Source organism: Mobula hypostoma, chromosome X2 (assembly GCF_963921235.1).
Source record: "Mobula hypostoma chromosome X2, sMobHyp1.1, whole genome shotgun sequence".
Lineage (NCBI taxonomy): Eukaryota > Metazoa > Chordata > Chondrichthyes > Myliobatiformes > Myliobatidae > Mobula > Mobula hypostoma.
Genome location: NC_086129.1, coordinates 24,461,675 through 24,485,088, shown reverse-complemented (window position 1 = coordinate 24,485,088; position 23,414 = coordinate 24,461,675). Strand labels below are relative to the sequence as shown.

Below are 23,414 nucleotides of genomic sequence, written 5' to 3'. Positions count from 1 at the left end.
CTCTTCCTCCTCTCTTTATGCAGGATATCTTCCCTCTCCACTCTTAGTCTTGGTGTAAGGCCTTGACCAGAAGAATTGACAATTCTTGTCCCCCAACAAATGCTGCTGACCCCGCTGAGTTCCTTCAACAATTTGGTTTTGCTCCAGTCTCCGCATCTGCATTCTCTTGCGTCTCCACCTTCTACTTACATCCCCGTACATCGATCAACTGTGGTTATCAACCCTTCACCCCACTTTCAGTCCGCACCATATCATTCTAGTCTCTCTTGTCTCCACCCCATCACAGACATTCCCCTTGTTCTCCCTGTGCCTTGCCCTTCTCATTAACTTAGAATATCTTCGATTTCTTTTTTTTCCCAGTTGTGGTTAACCTGAAACATCAACTCTCTGCCTGATCCACTCAGTAATTCTCATACCACTTTTATTTGAGATTTCCAGCATTTGATTTGTTTTGCCTTTCAACAGGCTTCTTAATGTTTTTGAAAGAAAATTAAATGGATTCCAAAATTTCAGGATAAATAAAATGGATTAACAATGGCTTCATCTGCCCATCATCTCCATCTTCACCTAGTTCAACCTGTCAGCCCCTGCCTCAGCTCCTTCCCCTCACCTCTTTATATTGGCTATCTTCTCTCTATGCTCTCAGTCCTGATGAAGTATCTCTCCCTTAAACTGAGTTTTGTCTCTGTCTCTTCCTTCAGCAGGTCAAGCAGCATTTGTGGAGGCAGAGGGATGGTGTGAAGATGTTTAATTTGGTGAAGGATTTAGGACTAAGACCTGAGTTTCAGCGACAAGTCTGAAATGGGCAATTTCAGACTGTGAATATTTGGAAATCTTTATCCACAATGACTGTAGATGCTGAGCCATTAAATGCAAGGCTGAGAAGTAGAGGTTTTTGGACTGCAGTGACCTAAGTGTTACAGGTTCAGCATAAAAATTGAGCTGAGACCAAACTAGGGCCTGGTTTTATGAACAACAAACAATGAAGACGGGGAAGTGTGGCCTACTGCCACTCACATTTCTTACATTCTTAAGGATAGAGACAATGACATACACATAAAAGGTGGACTATTTATCAACAAGAAGTTCAATCTATTAAACAATTCTAACCATTTTGTTAAGAAATGCCCAAATGGAATGAAATCAAAATACAGAATCACAGAATGAGGTACTACACGAGGAATTCTGCAGATGCTGGAAATTCAAGCAACACACATCAAAGTTGCTGGTGAACGCAGCAGGCCAGGTAGCATCTCTAGGAAGAGGTACAGTCGACGTTTCAGGCCGAGACCCTTCGTCAGGACTAATTATTATTATGAGGTATGCTATATGAGGAACTAATTGTTATTTTAAGAGCATTCCCTTTTGGCACAATTAAGATGCTGCTTTGAAATCTTAATGTTCCTTATGCCCAGAAGCACAGGATTTAACTTAAGAGTGCTATATTCAATTTCATATTTTATCTCAACCCTTCTTCCCTTGAGGTTTCATGGTAGACACTTGGGAATTTGTGAAAAGCTACATGATCAAGCAGCTACTGGTCTCTGGTGGATAAAAATTAAATGCTGAAAGGTAGTCATTTCTCTTTGAATAGAAAGCATCATGAATATTGCTTCTGTAACATTGAATGGCAAACTGGAAGCCATTGTATTCAAAGTTGTTGCAATGAGTCGAGTCAAATCGAGTTGAGTTTATTGTCATGTGCACAAGTATGATGCAAGGAAAAAATTGCTCCATGGACACATAGGTATAGATAAGAACACAGAATATAACTGGTACATAAATTGTACCATACAATGAGAATAGAGCTGTATAAAAGCAAGACCATTGTGCAGAAAGGAAACAAAGACACAATTGAAGTCTATGGTAGTGCAGGAGGAGGTGTACCATGTTCAATTGCTGAGGTAGGTTAGGGCTGTGCAGGTCGGTTCAAGAACTTGATGTTGTAAGAGCATAGCTGTTCCTGAACCTGTTGGTGTGGGATCTGGGGTCTCTGTACCTCATGTCTGAGTGTAGCAGCAAGAAGAGAACATGACCTGGATGGTAGGGATCTCTGATGGTAGTGCTTTCTGAAGATATTGCTAATGATATCTCCACATTCAGAAAACTCCCAATATGAATAGCTGAGCACATCATCATTGCATATCTTCAAAGCAGCCATCAGCTCAGGCTGATTGCTTTCAGATGTGGTTATTTTATTTTATCTCAACCCTTCTTCCCTACCACTTGAGGTGGCATGGCAGCATAGCCGTTACAGCATCATCTGCAAATTCAGAGTTCGATTCCACCACTGTCTGAAAAAGCTTTGTACATTCTCTCCATGGTCAAGTAGGTTTCCTCCCACATTCCAAAGATGTATAGTTAGGGTTAGTGAGTTGTGGGCATTCTGTGTTAGCGTTGGAACCGTGGCAACACTTGCAGGCTGCCCAGCACCATCAAACAACCCATTTCACTGTATGTTTCAACGTACAAACCCCATTTCCAGAAAAGCTGGGATGTTTTCCAAAATGCAATAAAAACAAAAATCTGTGATATGTTAATTCACGTGAACCTTTATTTAACTGACAAAAGTACAAAGAAAAGATTTTCAATAGTTTTACTGACCAACTTAATTGCATTTTATAAACATACACAAATTTAGAATTTGATGGCTGCAACACACTCAACAAAAGTTGGGACAGAGGCATGTTTACCATTATGTTACATCACCTTTCCTTTTAATAACACTTTTTAATCATTTTGGAACTGAGGATACTAATTGTAGTAGATTTGCAATTAGAAATTTTGTCCATTCTTGCTTGATATAAGACTCCAGCTGCTCAACAGTCTGTGGTCTCCGTTGTCTGATGCTCCTCTTCATGATGCGCCATACATTTTCAATAGGAGATAGGTCTGGACTGGCAGCAGGCCAGTCAAGCACATGCACTCTGTGTCTACAAAGCCACGCTGTCGTAGCCCGTGCAGAATGTGGTCTGGCATTGTCCTGCTGAAATAAGCATGGATGTCCCGGGAAGAGACGTTGCCTTGATGGCAACATATGTCTCTCTAAAATCCTAATATATGCCTCAGAGTCAATGGTAACTTCACATACATGCAACTCACCCATGCCGTGGGCACTGATGCACCCCCATACCATCACAGATGCTGGCTTTTGCACCTTTCGCTGATAACAATCTGGATGGTCGTTTTCATCTTTGGCACGGAGAACTCGACGCTCGTTTTTTCCGAAAACTAGCTGAAATGTGGACTCATCTGACCACAGCACACGGTTCCACAGTCTTTCGGTCCATCTGAGATGAGCTCGGGCCTAGAGAACTCGCCGGCGTTTCTGCATAGAGTTGATGTATGGCTTCCTCATTGCGTAATACAGTTTCAAGTTGCATTTCTGGATGCAGCGACGGACTGTGTTGAGTGACAATGGTTTTCTGAAGTACTCCCGATCTTGCATTGAGAAATGTTCCTTTTGAACTGACTAATAATTCTCTCACGAATTTTGGCACAAAGGGGTGAGCCACGACCCATCCTTGCTTGCAAAGACTGAGCCTTTGATGGACGCTACTTTTATACCCAGTCATGATACCTCACCTGCTACCAATTAGCTTGCTTAATGTGGAGTCTTCCAAACCGGTGTTACTTGAATATTCTGTACACTTTTCAATCTTATTTTAACTCTGTCCCAACTTTTGTTGAGTGTTTTGCAGCCATCAAATTCTAAATTTGTGTATATTTACAAAATACAATTAAGTTGGTCAGTAAAACTATTGAAAATCTTTTCTTTGCACTTTTGTCAGCTAAATAAAGGTTCACGTGAATTAACATATCACAGATTTTTGTTTTTATCGCATTTTGGAAAATATCCCAACTTTTCTGGAAATGGGGTTTGTATATGCAGATAGTGTTTTTGATATTGTTATTTTAAGAGTAATACTTTTTGGAGCAAAAAAAGAAGGGTCTCAGCCCAAAATGTTGACTATTCATCTCCATAGACGCTGCCTGACTTACTGAATTCCTCCAGCATTTTGTGTGCGTTCTGGATTTCAGCATCTGCAGAATCTCTTGTGTGTCCTTCTGATACTTCTTTCTTTCTACAGAATTGATAATGGCATATTTTTAATAAGACCATGGACAAGAAAAATGCTGCTTTTTCAAATTGGTTGACTAATTTATTGAAACTAGTTTCTGGCAACAAGGATTTTTAGAGCAATAACAGAAACAGACAATCAGTTCAGTCCTATTTTCTCCAACACAACACCAGTCTTTGCACTTAACTAAGATTAGCAAACAAGAATTGGAGTTTCTCAAGGCTGGATATTTGACCTCCTGAGTAGAGGTTCTGTGATTTCCTGCAGCAGGTTTAAATCGGAAAATCTGGTTTGATCATTACTGAGGTATATCACGCCTATCTCCTTGGTAACTGTGAACAATTATAGCATTATGCCTTTTAGGAGCCATTGTGTAATGAAGAGGTTCCTTCCTCAAGAAAAGTATTTCAAAGGCTGTGTTTTGTAATAAAATATCATCAGCATTTAAAAAAAACATTGTAAAAGAATGCAAAAGGACAGCAGGAAATCTGGGATTACAAATCTCTGTTCATGATGTGCAGTCTGATCTGACTGCAGATCAGAAACCAGGGCAAAGAGCCAAACTTATGGTGCTTCCAGTTTTCTGTATGGTGGAAAAACTCCTTCCAATCTGCATTATCATCAAGCAAAACCATGCCAGATCAGGCTGACATTTTTGGAGTTACTCTACAGATTTCACTATTTTTAATCTGAAACATAGAATATTAAAATTAGGGGGCCCTTTCCTCAAATTCTTTCTTATTCAACATACTGCATTAAATAAATTCCAGCTCTCCATCTTAATTATATCTTTAACCCCAATTTATCTTCAGTTTCTGAAGAGGCTGACATTTATCAAGCCATCATTTTAATGGATATTTCATGGTGCCATTTTTTAATTTGGCCAATGGAGCAGGAGATGAGTTGAGTTAAACTCAGTGCTCACTTGACATTTGTACGTAGAACAGAAAATTGGTTGTGATAGAGTGGAATAGCTGTTACCGTCTCCATCTCTACACAGAGGCTAGTCATAGTTATCTTGTATCAGCACAGAATTGATTACACTGAGGTTGTAGATTATAATAGAAAGTGCAGTGTGGGTTATAGTGATCTCCGTGTTCAGAACAAGAGAATTACTAAAATTACATCAAATTTATTGAATTAGCTGTTATAACTATGTTCTGTAAATAATTCAGTCATGTGTAAAATGAAAACAAATCCAAATACATCATCAGTAATTTCATTTATACTGATAAATCGTTAAACTATGAGCAGTATCAGTAAATAAAGAATTAGTTTAGTGAGTGCAATGTTTAGAAGTTGAGCAATTAGTTTTCTGTGTGTTGTTTTCAATGCAAATGGTAAAGAAAATAAGCTCATTATTACTGTGTTTAAGGTTGTCCAGTAATTCTGTCTCAGAAATGAGAAAGGTGTCTTTGCAAATATAATGGAAGTTTACCATATGATACCAAAAAGAATATACTTGAAGTTTGAATAATGCTGTTGGTCTTTGTTGAATTTGGGAAAAGGGACTGGAACAAGTAGAGTCTACGTTTCTTATAAACATTTAATTCAGGAGTTTCTGGAGAAGCTGATTTGGGTTTCTCCAACATTCAGGGCCCGTGCACCAGTGGTAAAATTAAACTGTTCCAAAGGCATTGAATTCAAATGACTAATAAATATGAATTTCATAAATCATTTTAAAAGATAGAAAAAGATTGAGCAACAGACTCTGCAGGGTTACAAAGCCGAGAGCTCTAAAATATTCAGTGCAAAATATTTACTTTTGTCTCAGAGTGAAAACATAAATGACAATTTGCTGGAAGAATGTGAATTCAGTAACTCTCTGATGAACTCATCTCTGAATGCCTGTTTATGAAGGTTGAAGGCAGATTGATGTGAATTCACTTCACATGATAGATGTTACACTATCAGTAGTCAACGTTGTTAAGTCAAATGTTGTTAAATCCACAGCAGTAATTATATGTTGTAAACCTGTAATAAAGAGAGTTTAAAAATACTATTTAGTTTTCGATAATTGAAACAAAAATTAACCCCATTAGTTCCATTTAATTACCATGCCTCCCCTCCACAATTTCCTGTGCTGAATTGTTTTTCTTTTCTTGGTTCACTGGGTGCTGATCAGCTTCTGCAAGTTGCCTAATGATTAGTCCCAATTGTGGTTCCACACAGTAAATTCATCAGAGTACTCATCTGTGGGAGTGTCATAGCCAAATCTGGCCAACAATTCTTCAAAACAAGTATGCCCGGCAGAGTAATTGGTTCCTGATCAGGACTTCAGGCTAATGTATTTATTGTCGCCCTGCAGGAACACTAAAGCCAATTGTAGCACTCACTATCAACATTCTAAGCAAGATTAAATAACAGGACATTAAACCAAAAACCTTCCTGACTACACAAAATCACACTAGGAGTAAGTGCATTTTGTAAATTTAGTAACTGAGTCATAGGAAGATATTGTACTTGCTCTGATAATCTTTATGAAGCATATGTACCTTTATTAATTTCCTAAGGGAGTTGGCTGTACACTTGTGAAGGGCAAACCTCCAGAGCGCTGTTGACAGAATATGGGGATAATTAGATAGCTCTATTAAAATATTAACACTATAAATTGTATCTGGCCCCTCATCTCAATAGAATTAGGAACAACCGGCAAATCCAGCCATGGATTACAAGGTCAGATATTCCACCCATCTAACCTCCCCACATGTGATCCAGCTCATTATCTTGTTGGTATTAATAATAATTCACACTTTTACTTCTCAAGCCATTTCTCCTTATGTTTGTATCTCACCCCTCATCAGTAGTACTAATCAATTTAACCAGCCTTTTCTGGACTTATCCTTCATCCATCTTACTTGGTTCCACGATACCATTAATTGTTAGAGACTGCTCTATAACAATTGTAGATGCCAAGCATCGTTTCAATTGCCATAATGAAACAGAAACATTTAAACTAATAGCATCTCATGTTTTTCTTTATTGCTGCAGAACTACACAGTAAACCTACTTACTGTGAAAATTAGTTCTTCTTCCAGCCAAGAGGGATGTTTTCTGTTTTCTTCCGCAGCTTGTAAAGTTAAATTTTAATAAGTTATTGTAGTATTTAGCATGCAAATACTTGAATGTAATAAACTGAACATTAAAACATTGTAATAAATAGTTATACAAAGGAAAATGATAAACTTCTGGAAACCCCAGGAGAATGGATACTGAATCAAGGATAGGGACATAATGGAATTGTTTTGGGTAATGTATCAGTACTGAAGCAAATGACATCACCTAAGACCCAAGGTTGTAAAGGAAGTAGATGAGTATGTTTCAGATGCTCTGATTAGAAAAATCCCAACTTGACTTGATTTGGAGCTATTCCCTTTCATTTGAAAACTGCATGCACCTCACGTTTCTATTTAGGAAAGGTGTGTGTGTGTGTGTGTGTGTGTGTGTGTGTGTAAGAAAAAGAACAGGTTCTTATACATAATTTAGCCAGAATTCTGCAGCCAGAAACTTATCAGTATCTGCAGTTATGATTAGAGATGCTGACCATTAACATTTTCTGAAAGCTATCATGGATTCATGAAGAGGAGGTTAAGGTAAATCTAAGTGAACATTCTGAAGTGGCAACAAATGTAATGAAAGATGGGACTTTATAGAATATTATTTTGTAGACTTCCAGAAGTTATTTGCTGAAATCTCTCCAGAAAATGTTGGCTGAAATAGAATTTCAGAATGAAAAGCACAGTATTAAGCTGGTTAGGAAACTGGTTGAAGGGTGAAAACCTGAAATATGCTAATGAGCTAATAGTCACAGATGTGGCTGCTCGTATGCTGTAGAATCTGAGTTGTTGGTATCAATTATATACATATTAATGACTTAGACAGTGGATGGAGGGTAGCTCTGAATACCTTTAACACCAAGACAAGCACCAGTGTAGGTAATTAATGGAATTACCAACAGGTGCTAATGGACTAACTGTATGAGCAAAAGTATTGCAAATCAATTTTACTGCGCACCACTGTGAATTCATTCACTTTGGACCTAAAAAGATTCAACCAGAGCATCTTTTAAATTGTGAAAACCTAGAAGCTGGAGATTCAGACACCTAAGTTTACATGAACATGTACCGTGGATATGTAGGGGAAATAACCAAAAAAGCTAATGTAATAATATCTAAAAGTCAAGAATATACAAAGGTAAAAGATACGCTGCAGCTGAATAAAAGTTTGGTTCATTCACACCTGCAGCCCTATGAGCTTTGTTGAATTCCCACACCAGGAAGGTCATATGGCGCTTTGGAGGAAGTGCAGTTTAGATTTACTGTAAAGTTTCTAATGCCTGAACTCTAAATTACAAGGAGAGATTATACAAATTCTGTTTTGTGGTGTACTTTACACAAGAGGATGCAGTGCAAAAATGAGAGCTCTTTTTTTCCCGAAGTGGAATGAGGAGCTGTTCTACAAGCAAAGGCTGATATGGAACTTCCTCTGTAAACAACCATTGATGCTGGTTTAAGTTTGAAACTGATAGATTCTGTTAACCTGCAGTACTAACAGATGGTTTTATGTCACAGATCAGAGTCATCAAGTAATGCAATATAGAAACAGGTCCTTCAGCCTACCAAGTTTATGGCAACCACCACACATTCATTGACTGTAATCTTACACTAATTTCATTCAGATCAATTGTTCCCACATTCGCAGCAATCACTATCTCTCCCCTTACCCAATTCTACCACTCACCTACACACAAGGGGCTATTTACAGAGATCAACTAACTAACCTATCAACCTATAAATGATTAGGATGTAGGAGGAATTTGGAGCACTGGGAGGATACCCATACAGTCACAGGGAGAACATGCAAACTCCACAAGGACAACACGAGAGGTAGGATGGAACTCAGAAGCTAAGGATCTGAGACACAGCAGCTCTCCTAGATGCGCCACTGTGCTACCCAAATGTAATAAATTGGTGTGGCTAAATGGATTTTTGTTTTGTTCTTATAGAGTCATAGAAAACTACAGCATAGAATCAGGCCCTTTGGCCCATCTACTCTATGCCAAACTATTTAAACTGCCTAGTCTATTGACCTGCACCCAGACCATAGCCTTCCATCCATGTATCTACACAAAACTTATCTTAAACATTGAAATCGAAATCACATCCACCACTTGTGCTGGCAGCTCATTCCATATTCTTACCACCCTCTGAGTGAAGAAGTTTCCCCTCGTGTTCCCCTTAAATATTTCATCTTTCACCCTTAACTCATGATCTCTAGTTGTAGTCTCACCCAACTTCAGTGGCAAAGCCTGCTTGCATTTACCCTATCCATATCCCTCATAACTTTGTATACCTCCATTAAATCCTCTCTCAATCTTCTACGTTCTGGGGAATAGTTATAACTTATTCAATCTTTCCTTATGACTCAGGTCCTCCAGTCCCGGCAACATCCTTGTAAATTTTCTCAGCACTCTTTCAATCTTATTTACATCTTTTCTATAGGTAGTTGACCAAAACTAGACACAATACTCCAAACTAGATATTAGAGGAAGGTTTTTTACTCAGAGTGGTTGGTGCATGGAATGCACTGCCTGAGTCAGTGGTGGAGGCAGATACACTAGTGAAGTTTAAGAGACTACTGGACAGGTATATGGAGGAATTTAAGTTGGGGGTTTATATGGGAGGCAGGGTTTGAGGGTCAGCACAACATTGTGGGTCGAAGGGCCTGTACTGTGCTGTACTATTCTATATTCTATGTTCTAGGCCTCACTAATATCTTATACAACTTCAACATAACATCCCAACTCCTGTACTCAATACTTTGATCTATGAAAGGTAGTGTTGCAAAAGCTTTCTTTACAACCCTATCTACCAGTGACACCACTTTCAATGAATGATAAACATGTATTCCCAAATCCCTTTGTTCCACCACTCCTCAGTGCCCTACCCTGGTTGGTCCTCCCAAAGAGCAACACCTCACACTCGCCTGCATTAAATTTCATCTGCCATTTTTCCAGCTTAGCTGGTCTAGAACTCACTGCAGCTTTGATTGCTTTCCTCACTGTCCACGACACCCCCAGTCTTGGTGTCATCTGCAAATTTGCTGATCCAATTAACCACATTATCACATTGATATAGATGTCAAACAACAATGGACCCAACATCAATCCCTGCGACACTCCACTAGTCAAAGGTCTCCAGTCAAAGAGGCAACCGCTTTCTGGCTTCTCCCCACAAAGCCAATGTCTAATCCAATTTACTCCCTCATCTTGAATGCAAAGCAACTGAACCTTTTTGACCAGCCTCCCATGTGGGAACTTGTCAAATACCTTGCTAAAGTCCACATAGGCAACATCCACTGATTTGTCTTCTTCAACTTTCCTAGTAACTTCTTCGAAAAACTCTGTAAGATTGGTTAGATATTATACCATGCACAAAGCCATCCTGACTAACCCCAAGCAGTCCCCTTCTATCTAAATATTCATACGCCCTGTCCCTTAGAATACCTTCCAGTAACTTTCCCACTACTGATGTCAGACTCACCAGCCTATAATTTCCTGGTTTATTCTTAGAACCTTTCTTAAACAGTGGAACAACGTTAGCTTCTTCTCCAATTCTCCACCTGTTGCTCAGGATAATTTAAATATCTCTGCTAGGGCCCCTGCAATTTCTATACTTGCCTCCCATAGTGTCCAAGGGCCCCAGGGATTTGTCCACCATAATTTACAAGGATGTTGCCTGGATTGGGGAGCATGCCTCATGAGTGAACTTGGCCTTTTCTCCTTGGAGCGACGGAGGATGAGAGGAGCCTTGATAGAGGTGTACAAGATAATTAGAGGCATTGATTGTGTGGATAGTCAGAGGCTTTTCCCCAGGGCTGAAATGGCTAGCACGAGAGGGCATAGTTTTAAGGTGCTTGGAAGTAGGTACAGGGGAGATGTCAGGGGTAAGTTTTTTACGCAGAGAATGGTGAGTGCATGGAATGGGCTGCTGGCAGCGGCGGTGGAGGCGGAAACGATAGGGTCTTTTAAGAGACTCTTGGATGGCTACATGGAGCTTAGAAGAATAGAGCCTTCTTACCTTAAATCAGTGCTCCCCAGATTCCATCAGAACGTGGACTTTGCAATGAGAGGGGAGAACGCGTTGGACCTTGTTTACACAAACATTCCCGACGTGTACCGGGTGGAGCCCCACCCACACCTCAGTTACTCAGACCACATTTCTGTTATGCTAATCCCAGCATACAGACCGCTCGTCAGGCGCTCCAGACCGGTTCAGAAGCAGGTGAAAACCTGGCCAGCAGGAGCCATCTCTGCTCGTCTAGACTGCTTTGAGCACACTGACTGGCACATGTTCAGGGAGGCTGCAGCCAATGGCATCCCTACCAACTTAGAGGAGTACGCGGCATCAGTGACTAGCTACATCAGCAAGTGTGTCGATGACATCACCGTGGCCAAGACCATCACTACACGCTGTAACCAGAAGCCATGGATGACCACGGAGGTGCGTGCGCGGCTGAGGACCCGTGACTCCGCCTTCAGAGCAGGCAACAAGGCAGCCCCAACAACAACGAGGGCCAAGCTGTCCCGGGCGATCAGAGAGGCAAAGTGTGCACACGCCCAGCGAATCCGCAGCCACTTCCAGGACAGTGGCGACACGCGGCACATGTGGAAGGGCATTCAGGACATCACCAACTACAAGACAACATCACCTGCCTGTGCTGGTGATGCCTCCCTCCCAGATGCGTTGAACAACTTCTACGCCCGTTTTGAGGTGGAAAATGACATGGCAGCAAGGAAGACCACCCCTCCTCCAAATGATCAGGTGCTGTGTCTTACCATAGCTGATGTGAGGAAAACCCTGTGCAGGGTCAACCCACGGAAGACTGCTAGACCAGACAATATTCCTGACAGAGTGCTTAGAGGATGTGCAGACCAGCTAGCAGAGATTCTCACTGACATCTTCAACATCTCCCCGAGCAGCACCGTCGTTCCTACGTGCTTCAAGGCCGCCACCATCGTACCCTTGCCGAAGAAGCCTTCAGTGTCTTGCCTCAACGACTACCGTCCCATCGCACTCACATCCATCATCATGAAGTGTTTGAAGAGGCTCGTCATGAGGCACATCAAGACCCTGCTGCCCCCCCTCACTGGACCCCCTGCAGTTCGCGTATCGTCCCAATCGCTCAACAGACGACACCTGGACAAAAAAGACACGTACGTTCGAATGCTGTTTATATACTTCAGTTCAGCATTCAACACAATAATTCCTCAGAAACTGATTAGAAAGCTGAGCCTACTGGGCCTGAACACCTCCCTCTGCAACTGGATCCTAGACTTCCTGACTGGGGGACCTCAGACAGTCCAGATTGGAAGCAGCATCTCCAACACCATCGCACTGAGCACGGGGGCCCCCCAGGGCTGTGTGCTCAGTCCACTGCTGTTCACTCTACTGACCCACGACTGGGCTACAACACACATTTTGAACCACATCATCAAGTTCACCGATGACACGACCGTGGTGGGTCTAACCAGCAAGAACGATGAGTCAGCATACAGAGAGGAGGTGCAGCGGCTAACGGACTGGTGCAGAGCCAACAACCTGTCTCTGAATGTGAACAAAAGAGATGGCTGTTGACTTCAGGACGACACGGAACGACCACTCTCCGCTGAACATCGACGACTCCTCCGTAGAGATTGTTAAGAGCACCAAATTTCTTGGTGTTCACCTGGCGGAGAATCTCACCTGGTCCCTCAACACCAGCTCCATAGCAAAGAAAGCCCAGCAGCGTCTCTACTTTCTGCGAAGGCTGAGAAAAGTCCATCTCCCACCCCCCATCCTCAGCACATTCTACAGAGGTTGTATTGAGAGCATCCTGAGCAGCTGCATCACTGCCTGGTTCAGAAATTACACCATCTCGGATCACAAGACCCTGCAGTGGGTAGTGAGGTCAGCTGAGAAGATCATCGGGGTCTCTCTTCCTGCCATTATAGATATTTACACCACACGCTGCATCCGTAAAGCAAACAGCATTACGAAGGACCCCTCTCACCCCTCATACAAACTCTTCTCCCTCCTGCCATCTGGCAAAAGGCACCGAAGTATTCGGGCTCTCACGACCAGACTATGTAACAGTTTCTACCCCCAAGCCATCAGACTCCTCAATACCCAGAGCCTGGACTGACACCAACCTACTGCCCTATACTGTGCCTATTGTCTTGTTTATTATTTATTGTGATGCCTGCACTGTTTTGTGCACTTTATGCAGTCCTGGGTAGGTCTGTAGTCTAGTGTAGTTTTTGTGTTGTTTTTACGTATTTCAGTGTAGTTTTTGTATTGTTTCATGTAGCACCATGGTCCTGAAAAACGTTGTCTCGTTTTTACTGTGTACTGTACCAGCAGTTATGGTCGAAATGACAGTAAAAGGTGACTTGACTTGACTTGACTAGAGGGCTATGGGTAAAGCCTAGGCAGTTCTAAGGTAGGGACATGTTCAGCATGTATTGTGCTGTATGTTTTCTATGTTTCTATGTTTCTATAATTTGCCTCAAGGCAGCAAACACTTCCTCCTCTGTAATCTGTATAGGGTGCATGACCTCACTGCTGCTTTGCCTCACTTCTATAAACTGTATGTCCATCTCCCGAATAAATACAGAGGCAAAAAATCTATTTAATATCTTCCCCATCTCTTTTGGCTCCACGCATAGATTACCATTCTGATCTTCCGGAGAATCTTTCAATCCTTTTGCTCTTAACATATCTGTAGAAGCCCTTAAGATTCTCCTTACCCTGTCAGCTAGAGCAACCTCATTCCTCCTGATTTCTTTCTTAGAAGAAACATAGAAACATAGAAACATAGAAAATAGGTGCAGGAGTAGGCCATTCGGCCCTTCGAGCCTGCACCGCCATTTATTATGATCATGGCTGATCATCCAACTCAGAACCCCGCCCCAGCCTTCCCTCCATACCCCCTGACCCCTGTAGCCACAAGGGCCATATCTAACTCCCTCTTAAACATAGCCAATGAACTGGCCTCAACAGTTTGCTGTGGCAGAGAATTCCACAGATTCACCACTCTCTGTGTGAAGAAGTTTTTCCTAATCTCGGTCCTAAAAGGCTTCCCCTCTATCCTCAAACTGTGACCCCTCGTTCTGGACTTCCCCAACATCGGGAACAATCTTCCTGCATCTAGCCTGTCCAATCCCTTTAGGATCTTATACGTTTCAATCAGATCCCCCCTCAATCTTCTAAATTCCAACGAGAACAAGCCCAGTTCATCCAGTCTTTCTTCATATGAAAGTCCTGCCATCCCAGGAATCAATCTGGTGAACCTTCTTTGTACTCCCTCTATGGCAAAGATGTCTTTCCTCAGATTAGGGGACCAAAACTGCACCCAATACTCCAGGTGTGGTCTCACCAAGGCCTTGTACAACTGCAGTAGTACCTCCCTGCTCCTGTACTCGAATCCTCTCGCTATAAATGCCAGCATACCATTCGCCTTTTTCACCGCCTGCTGTACCTGCATGCCCACTTTCAATGACTGGTGTATAATGACACCCAGGTCTCGTTGCACCTCCCCTTTTCCTAATCGGCCACCATTCAGATAATAATCTGTTTTCCTATTTTTGCCGCCAAAGTGGATAACTTCACATTTATCCACATTAAATTGCATCTGCCATGAGTTTGCCCACTCACCCAACCTATCCAAGTCACCCTGCATCCTCTTAGCATCCTCCTCACTGCTAACACTGCCACCCAGCTTCGTGTCATCCGCAAACTTAGAGATGCTGCATTTAATTCCCTCATCCAAGTCATTAATATATATTGTAAACAACTGGGGTCCCAGCACTGAGCCTTGCGGTACCCCACTAGTCACCGCCTGCCATTCTGAAAAGGTCCCGTTTATTCCCACTCTTTGCTTCCTGTCTGCTAACCAATTCTCCACCCACACCAATACCTTACCCCCAATACTGTGTGCTTTAAGTTTGCACACTAATCTCCTGTGTGGGACCTTGTCAAAAGCCTTTTGAAAATCCAAATATACTACATCCACTGGTTCTCCCCTATCCACTCTACTAGTTACATCCTCAAAAAATTCTATGAGATTCGTCAGACATGATTTTCCTTTCACAAATCCATGCTGACTTTGTCCGATCATTTCACCGCTTTCCAAATGTGCGGTTATCACATCCTTGATAACTGACTCCAGCAGTTTCCCCACCACCGACGTTAGGCTAACCGATCTATAATTCCCCAGTTTCTCTCTCCCTCCTTTTTTAAAAAGTGGGGTTACATTAGCCACCCTCCAATCCTCAGGAACTAGTCCAGAATCTAACGAGTTTTGAAAAATTATCACTAATGCATCCACTATTTCTTGGGCTACTTCTTTAAGCACTCTAGGATGCAGACCATCTGGCCCTGGGGATTTATCTGCCTTCAATCCCTTCAATTTACCTAACACCACTTCCCTACGAACATGTATTTCACTCAGTTCCTCCATCTCACTGGACCCTCTGTCCCTTACTATTTCTGGAAGATTATTTATGTCCTCCTTAGTGAAGACAAAACCAAAGTAATTATTCAATTGGTCTGCCATGTCCTTGCTCCCCATAATCAATTCACCTGTTTCTGTCTGCAGGGGACCTACATTTGTCTTTACCAGTCTTTTCCTTTTTACATATCTATAAAAGCTTTTACAGTCCGTTTTTATGTTCTCTGCCAGTTTCCTCTCATAATCTTTTTTCCCCTTCCTAATTAAGCCCTTTGTCCTCCTCTGCTGAACTCTGAATTTCTCCCAGTCCTCAGGTGAGCCACTTTCTCTGGCTAATTTGTATGCTACTTCTTTGGAATTGATACTATCCCTAATTTCTCTTGTCAGCCACGGGTGCACTACCTTCCTTGATTTATTCTTTTGCCAAACTGGGATGAACAATTGTTGTAGTTCATCCATGCAACCTTTAAATGCTTGCCATTGCATATCCACCGTCAATCCTTTAAGTGTCATTTGCCAGTCTATCCTAGCTAATTCACGTCTCATACCTTCAAAGTTACCCCTCTTTAAGTTCAGAACCTTTGTTTCTGAATTAACTATGTCACTCTCCATCTTAATGAAGAATTCCACCATATTATGGTCACTCTTACCCAAGGGGCCTCTCACGACAAGATCGCTAATTAACCCTTCCTCATTGCTCAAAGCCCAGTCCAGAATAGCCTGCTCTCTAGTTGGTTCCTCGACATGTTGGTTCAAAAAACCATCCCGCATACATTCCAAGAAATCCTCTTCCTCAGCACCTTTACCAATTTGGTAAAGGAGCCAGGCTGCGAAGGAAGATGGGTGGAGTTGGGAGACAGAGGCTGGTTTGTGATAGCTGGAAGCTGACAAGGGGAGAAAATAGGCAGAAGGAGTCAGGTGGGGGGGGGACATTGGTGAAGGTGGAGACAGAGGTTGGATGGTGATAAGTGAGGAGGTTACAAGCACTGGAATCTGGTACATGAAGAAAGTGATAATGGGAACCATTAAGGGAAAGATGAAGGGCACATGAAACCAGATGAGGGAGGGGACACAGTGGTTGCTTGGAACCAGGAGGGAGAGGGCAATGAAAGTGGGTGATGGGGGCTGATGGGGGTGTGGGGGAAAGAGAAAAAGAATGAGATGACTGGAGGTGGATTGGAAGGAGGGGGTACAGAAGGTGAGCTTTACCTAAAATTGGGAAATTCTGTGTCCATGCCATTGGGTGAAATATAAAGAAAAAGTCAGTGGTGGAGTTTAAATTGCAGTGTATTTCATTAACTGCAGCTGGCTGCCTGATTCCATTTACCTCATTCATGGCATCATCGATCTGCTTCAGCTCTTCATAGCGATCCCTGGAATCTCTCAGTGGTTGTACTGTGGCTTCTTCAATCTGTGGAAATAACTAACAGCAAATATACAATGATTAGTGTAATGTACTGTAATTCACATTACAAGTGTGTATGGTGGCCCAGTAATAATCAAACATGGCTGCACAGTTATTTTCAACTAATGATTACAAAGACATTTAAGTTACTGACTTCCAGAGAAATATCTTTTTGAAAGTATTCTTGCTTTCTTCTTATATTGCACATTTGTAATTGCCATCTCTAAAATATGCAGCAAATCTAATTATAAGCAGGCATGGCTCCTACAGTGCAATTTACCACCATGCAAGGAAACAAACTCAGATTTATAAAGAAATTCAGCATTTTCCTATGTATAATAAAAACAGAATATGCTGAAAACATCCAGCAAGTTAGGCTACATTTGTGGAAAGAGAAATAGAATTAATGGTTTGGGTCAAAAACCCTTTGTCATTTCTGATTATTTGCAGCATTTTCTGCTTTTTTAATATTTTAGATTTCTAGTACCTGCTACGTTTTTGATTTTCATGTTTCCATGTGTTTGTGTTCAACAAACATAGCAGAAATCTTTGTACAGAAAGGGTCCAGCAGGAGTCCATGGTGATTGACACAGGACAAAGTAACGGAAGAACATGTGATCTTCCATGTCTCCCCATAAGGATAGAAATAACTATTGTTTAATATCACACCTGAAATACAGCATCTCCACAGTGCCCGATTACCTTAATTCCATCAGTTTAGATTATATGGTTGTGACTGGAGCAAGTCTTTAATCTGACCTGCTGATCTAGAACACAGTTGCACCATTGATCCATCATGATATCTAGAAATTCTTACTGGGTATTTCTTAGTCAATGTGTGAAATGCCAACCTTGATGGGAATATCCAACACAGGAAGTGTGCTACAAGAGCATAGTTATCTCAGGAACGGCCAGTGATAGGAATGACGTAGTTTGATGTATCTGTGTCAGATGCACAAGAAATGCCAGCCAAATTCTGGCGTGAAGCAAGATAACTCAGAAATGGGTATTATCGGGTTTAATTCACATTAAGTGTATTTTCAATCATTTAGCACTAGAATAAACTGAGCTATTTGATTTAATTTCTAGACCATGTTTCCTGTGACTACGATTGCCAATTTAGGAGAATCTTTTGCCAAATTAACTCACCTTCATTAGTGTTTCAAATGTTGGAATGAGAACAAACTTTATAAACCCAATCTGGGCTGTGGGCTTGGTAACCTTGTCCCGGTCCATGAATGGGGCTACTGGGAGCCCTTCAGATTTCTCCCTGTCACTCTGCAATTGACCATCAGTAACAATATTATAGATAAGCTTTTAGAAAGAATTTAAGTTTGGCTTAAGGAAACATATTCTCAAGACAAGCTTTAAAGTAGTTAATTTTAAATATGAAGCTATAAATGTCTACCTTCGAACCAACTAAACCTTGATTTATCATGATCTTAACAAAAAAAAACCAGTTTCAACCCATAACCTCAATTACAATCTCAACATGAAGCAATTTGAATCTTAGTTTAGGATATAAAATTTATACAAAGATGGCGCATCTCTTCATTCCAGCTGCATTTGGGATTCAGAGCCAAATCTGAACTTAAACCAAAGACAAAATATCAGTATTGTATACTCCAATTGAAAATCTTAAAACAGTTTCAAAAATATAAACATGTTTTGACCAATTTTTGGAGAAAGATGACTGAAGTACGCTGCTAGAGGAGACAACCAGGACAGTAAAGAAACTATGTAATTGGAACTCATTACACCAAAACAAACAATGACAGAGGAAGAACATCATTTAAGTTGTTAAGGTACATTGAGACATGGTTAGAAAAGGGAGAATATGAAGAGATTAGGATGGATGGTAAAAATCAGAAAGGCTTCACCTTTTTCTATGAATTATATGTAAGGTCAGAAAAATAGTCTGCAGGTTAGACTGCAAAAAGTTGTGCCTTCCCGGAGGTATCCCAAAGATGGTAGCTGAATGTAATTTACAAAGTTAGAGAATAAATGGTCTTTAGCTTTACCAAAAGCAAAGATGTCTAAAATATTTGAAAGAAAATGCTAAAACTACTACTTAACACAAGTGCTGGGCCTTGAACTTGCTACAAGGTGGTACTGAGCCAACATAGCCAATGCTGTAAAATTAATGAAGAAACTGATGATTAGATAAATCAATGTATTTGAAGCACGATAAGTGTTGGGAGCAATATGCCAAATGTGGTAGCAAAGAATAAAACATGGAAGCTGAAAGGAAACTAGACACTATAATAAAAGAGAAAGCTACTAAAAGGATGAAGTTCAGTGAGGTGAGTGGCTTCTCCTTAGCCTTGCCTACTAACAGATGCCCTGTGAGTGTTATGGCGGGCTTCCTCCTTGAAACACAATTTAATGGGCTCTGAAAATGCTGTTAGGTAGGGAATACAGCTCCTTTTTCCACAACCACACACTTTTGTTAGCCAAACACTCCTCTACATCATTGTGAACCTGTTAACCATTTCTCAATAAAAGAAAACAATTCCACATTTTGCAAAAGGACAACAGTTACTTTCCTTTACATCTTTCACCTGTGTAAAGTACTCTTCAAGCAAACAGTCAACCCAAGGATCTGCTACCTCTGTAGGTCGCACTTCATTAGAAATATCGCAGCATTTGATAAGGAGCATTTTCAACTGGGGAAAAAAAGACATGTATTTTCTGTGAGTTTAATCGTACATTTTGGCATTGTGTATAGCTTTGATTTCAGTTGTCTTCCCCTTAACCCAACATTCAGCTCTCTTTAGACCACTATTTTTCACACATCAGAGATACAGAATTTCTAATTAAATATGCATCCTCAATTAATGCTGTGAGATCTTGCAGCAGGTGAATAAAAAGTACACAGTGTAAGTGACCACACTTTGCCTTTATTTGAGAAGTCTGCAATTGAGGTTTCCCATCCTTAAGTTGTGGCCTCTAATACTGTTTTAGCACCAGTAATGCCTACATTACAAGCTAAAAAGACTAATCTTTACTCTGATGATTGTTTACTTACACTCATTTTATGTTCTTCATTTGTGAAGTCAAAATTATCAACCTTTGGTTTGAATGAGTCCAGTATCTCTCCATGTCGAGCCATGTCAGTGGCTAGAATAAGTGTAATAATTCCCTTTAAGGATGGCAGAAGAATAAACAGGGAATATTAGAAGACAGTAACATGAACTTCCTCATCTGTGATCATGTGATCAAAGAATTTGTTTTGATAGGTTCTATTCCTTGAAGCAGTGAGAAACAACTTAAGAACATAAAATGCTCAATATCTTGAATCTGTTCAGCCATTTAATTAGAATAATTCTTTTCTGCATCACAACTCAATTTACACATGTACACACGAATATATCTGTTTATGATCCGTATCCATCAATAAACTGATCAAAGAAAAAAGTACTGTTTAAAATGGAGACATAATGCAGATGCTGAACTCTGCAGTAACAAACAGTCTGCTGGAGGAACCCATTGGGTCAAGCTACTGAACCTACTGACTTACTCCACCAATTTACTTGTTGCTCCATAATCTAGAAATTCATTCATTTTTTGCTACTTTTTAAAAAAAAACTATTATGCAATTGAAAATTCAGTTTATCTTAAAGTGAAACACAATAAAGTTAGGGAAGTTGATTGAGTTCTTCCCAAAATAAGGCCCACTTAGACAGCTGACTTAAGTTATGGGCTAGTAGCACACAGATGCTGTTATTCTACTCATTCTTCCCTTTTAAAGCATTGCAATTTTGACAAAGTTGTTCCAGAAGAGACAACTCCCAACCCTACATCCCAAATCTCACTTCTGACTTTGTGAGTTCTAGCCCCAGATTCTGTGTTCTTCAGTGGTCCTGCTTCTCTCTGATAACTCTCCACTCTACAAATATCACCTTCTGCCCTCCAACTGGCCCATGGCACTGATCCAACAATGCCCCAAGATCCAATAGCATTCCTGGCTCAAATCTTCAGTGAAGACATCTTCACAGTCCGGATTTTCAGTGAGCATCTCTCTCCTGGCTCCTGAAATCCTGTTATCATCCTTGGAATTTCTATTCTCTCCTAGGAGAAGATCCAACCACATGAGCGCTATCTCTGACTCCTCTTCCTTCTTCCCACACTTCCACTCTCCTGCAGCCTGTGATATCATCCTTAATGCTTTCTGAATTCATCTCTTTACCACGTCCTTAGCACCAGACCTCAGGCCCATATCCTTGTACTCCAGATACTGGCCTCATTGCTGCCCCTCTCCCCAGCCAACCCTGAGACCCAGTTGATATATTTTGAATTGCAGATAAATGCAGCATCTTTCACTAGCAACACCTTGGGTGCTACTAATATTTGCTGTGCTGTGAGAAACACAACTGAAATGGTCATGGAGGTCTCATTTTTATGGCCATCTAATACGTCCATTTGGGATAGCAGAATATCTTGCCAATGTATATAAACTTAACATATGCAATTAATGCAATTAACTAAATCACTTTGAGGTGATAAATTCTATACTTCTCTGTTTTGTGTGTGAAAAAAAGTGCTTCATTCACTTTTAAATTCAAGAAAGAATATAATCAGATACACAAGAGACTGCAGATGCTGTAATCTGGAGCAACAAACAATCGCTGGAGGAGCTCAACAGGTCAAGCAGTGACTATGGAGGGAAAGGAATTATCAATGGAGCTTTCAATTCCTGGACCTCTGAATTGTCCTCCTTTTTCAGGAAGTGTGGCTGTGGTTGATGGAGCCTGCTCACCCGTCCCTTCTTTTTCTCATACTTCTGCAGATCCTGCTGCAGGATTTTGATCTGAAACATTGACATTTCCTCCTACGGATGCTGCACAACCCATTGTGTTCCTCCAGCAGATTGTTTCTTTCTAAAACATATAACAACAACCCTCATCTTCCTACACCCCAGGGAATAAAGTCCTAACATGTTCAACCTTTCCCTGTAATTCAGATCCTCAAACCCTGACAACATCTTTGTAAATTTTCTCTGTACTCTTTCAATGTTACTGATATCATTTCTGTAGGTAGTTGACTATAACTGCACACAATAGTCCAACTTTGGCGTCACCAACATCTTATACAACTTCAACATAACATTCCAACTCCTGCACTCAATACTCTGATTTATGAAGGCAAATGTGCCAAAAGCTCTTGGTTTGTCCTCCCAAAATAGAACACCTCACATTGTCCACATTAAATTCCTTCTGCCATATTTCAGGCCATTTTTCCCAGCTGGTACATATCCCACTGCAAACTTTGACAGTCTTCCTTGCTGTCCACTACACCTCCAATCGTGGTGTCATTCGCAAATTTGCTGATCCAGTTAACCACATTATCATCCAGATTGTTGATATATATGACAAACAACAATGGACCCAGCACCGATCCCTGCGGCACTCTACTAGTCACAGGCCTCCAGTCAGAGAGGCAGCCATCTACTACCACTCTCTGGCTTCTCCCACATAGCCAATTTCTTATTCAATTTACTACCTCATCTTGAATGCCAAGCGAATGAACCGTCTTGACGAAGCTCCCATATGGGACTTTGTCAAAGGTCTTGCTAAATTCCATGTAAACAATATCCATTGCCTTTCCTTCATGAACTTTCCAGGTAACCTCCTCGAAAACCCTATAAGATTATTTAGACATCCTGACACAAGTCCTGTGCCATTGGCTAGTCAAATAAAGAGAAAGTATTTTTAAAGAAAATTGCAGGTTCTTCTTAAAATCTTGGTCAATATTGAACCCACAAGTAACAAATAAACATGATTAAAAATAACTTTTCATCCATTGATCCTGAAGTGGAAAGTTAGTTGCCTTATTTGTTAAAAATATGTTTACATTTCAAATGTCGTGGACTGGCAATAAACAGCTTTGATCCTGCTTTATCTTAGCAGTGTGGAGGAACAAAGGGAGCTTGGAGTCCATGTACATAAATTCCTCGAAGTTGCTGTGCAAAATGATGGGGTAGTTCAGAAGGCGTATGGTACGTTGGCCTTCATTAGTCAGGGGATTGAGTTCAAGAGCCGCAGGTTAATATTGCAGCTCGACAGTATAAAACTGGTCAGACCACACGTGGATTATTGTGTTCATTTCTGGTCATCTGTTTATAAGGATGTGGAAGCCCCAGAAAGGGTGCAGAAGAGATTTACTAGGATGCTGCCTGGGTTAGAAAGCAAGCTAGGGTTTTCTCTTCAAAGTGAAGGAGTGTGAGAGGTGACTTTACAGGGGTACAAGATGATAAGAGGCATAGATTGAGTGGACAACCAGAGACTTTTTCCCATGACAGAAATGGCAAATAAAAGGGGGCATAATTTTAAGAGGTTGGAGGAAAGAATAGGGAGGTGTCAGAGGTAGTTTTTTCACCACAGAGAGTGACGGGTACATGGAACACCCTGCCAAGGGTGATGGTATCAGAAATGGAG

The 23,414-nt window shown here is 41.1% G+C and overlaps 1 protein-coding gene and 1 long non-coding RNA gene across 2 annotated transcripts in view; one reads left to right on the top strand and one right to left on the bottom strand.

The window, feature by feature from the left end:
- Window positions 1–776: 776 nt before the first annotated feature.
- LOC134340924 (uncharacterized) overlaps window positions 777–23,414 on the top strand; it is a 70,202-nt gene continuing 47,564 nt past the window's right edge. The window contains exon 1 of the long non-coding RNA XR_010016681.1: window positions 777–1,320. This is a non-coding gene — a long non-coding RNA (uncharacterized LOC134340924). The remainder of the gene's footprint in view (window positions 1,321–23,414) is intronic.
- Window positions 5,445–23,414, bottom strand: part of pde9ab (phosphodiesterase 9ab) — a 107,079-nt gene continuing 89,109 nt past the window's right edge. The window contains exons 14-19 of the mRNA XM_063038516.1: window positions 20,006–20,119; window positions 19,539–19,643; window positions 18,127–18,255; window positions 16,900–16,995; window positions 7,097–7,152; window positions 5,445–6,056 (exon numbers count right to left, since the gene is read on the bottom strand). Coding sequence (XP_062894586.1) covers window positions 7,105–7,152; window positions 16,900–16,995; window positions 18,127–18,255; window positions 19,539–19,643; window positions 20,006–20,119 — 492 coding nt within the window. The 3' untranslated portion in view covers window positions 5,445–6,056; window positions 7,097–7,104. The remainder of the gene's footprint in view (window positions 6,057–7,096; window positions 7,153–16,899; window positions 16,996–18,126; window positions 18,256–19,538; window positions 19,644–20,005; window positions 20,120–23,414) is intronic.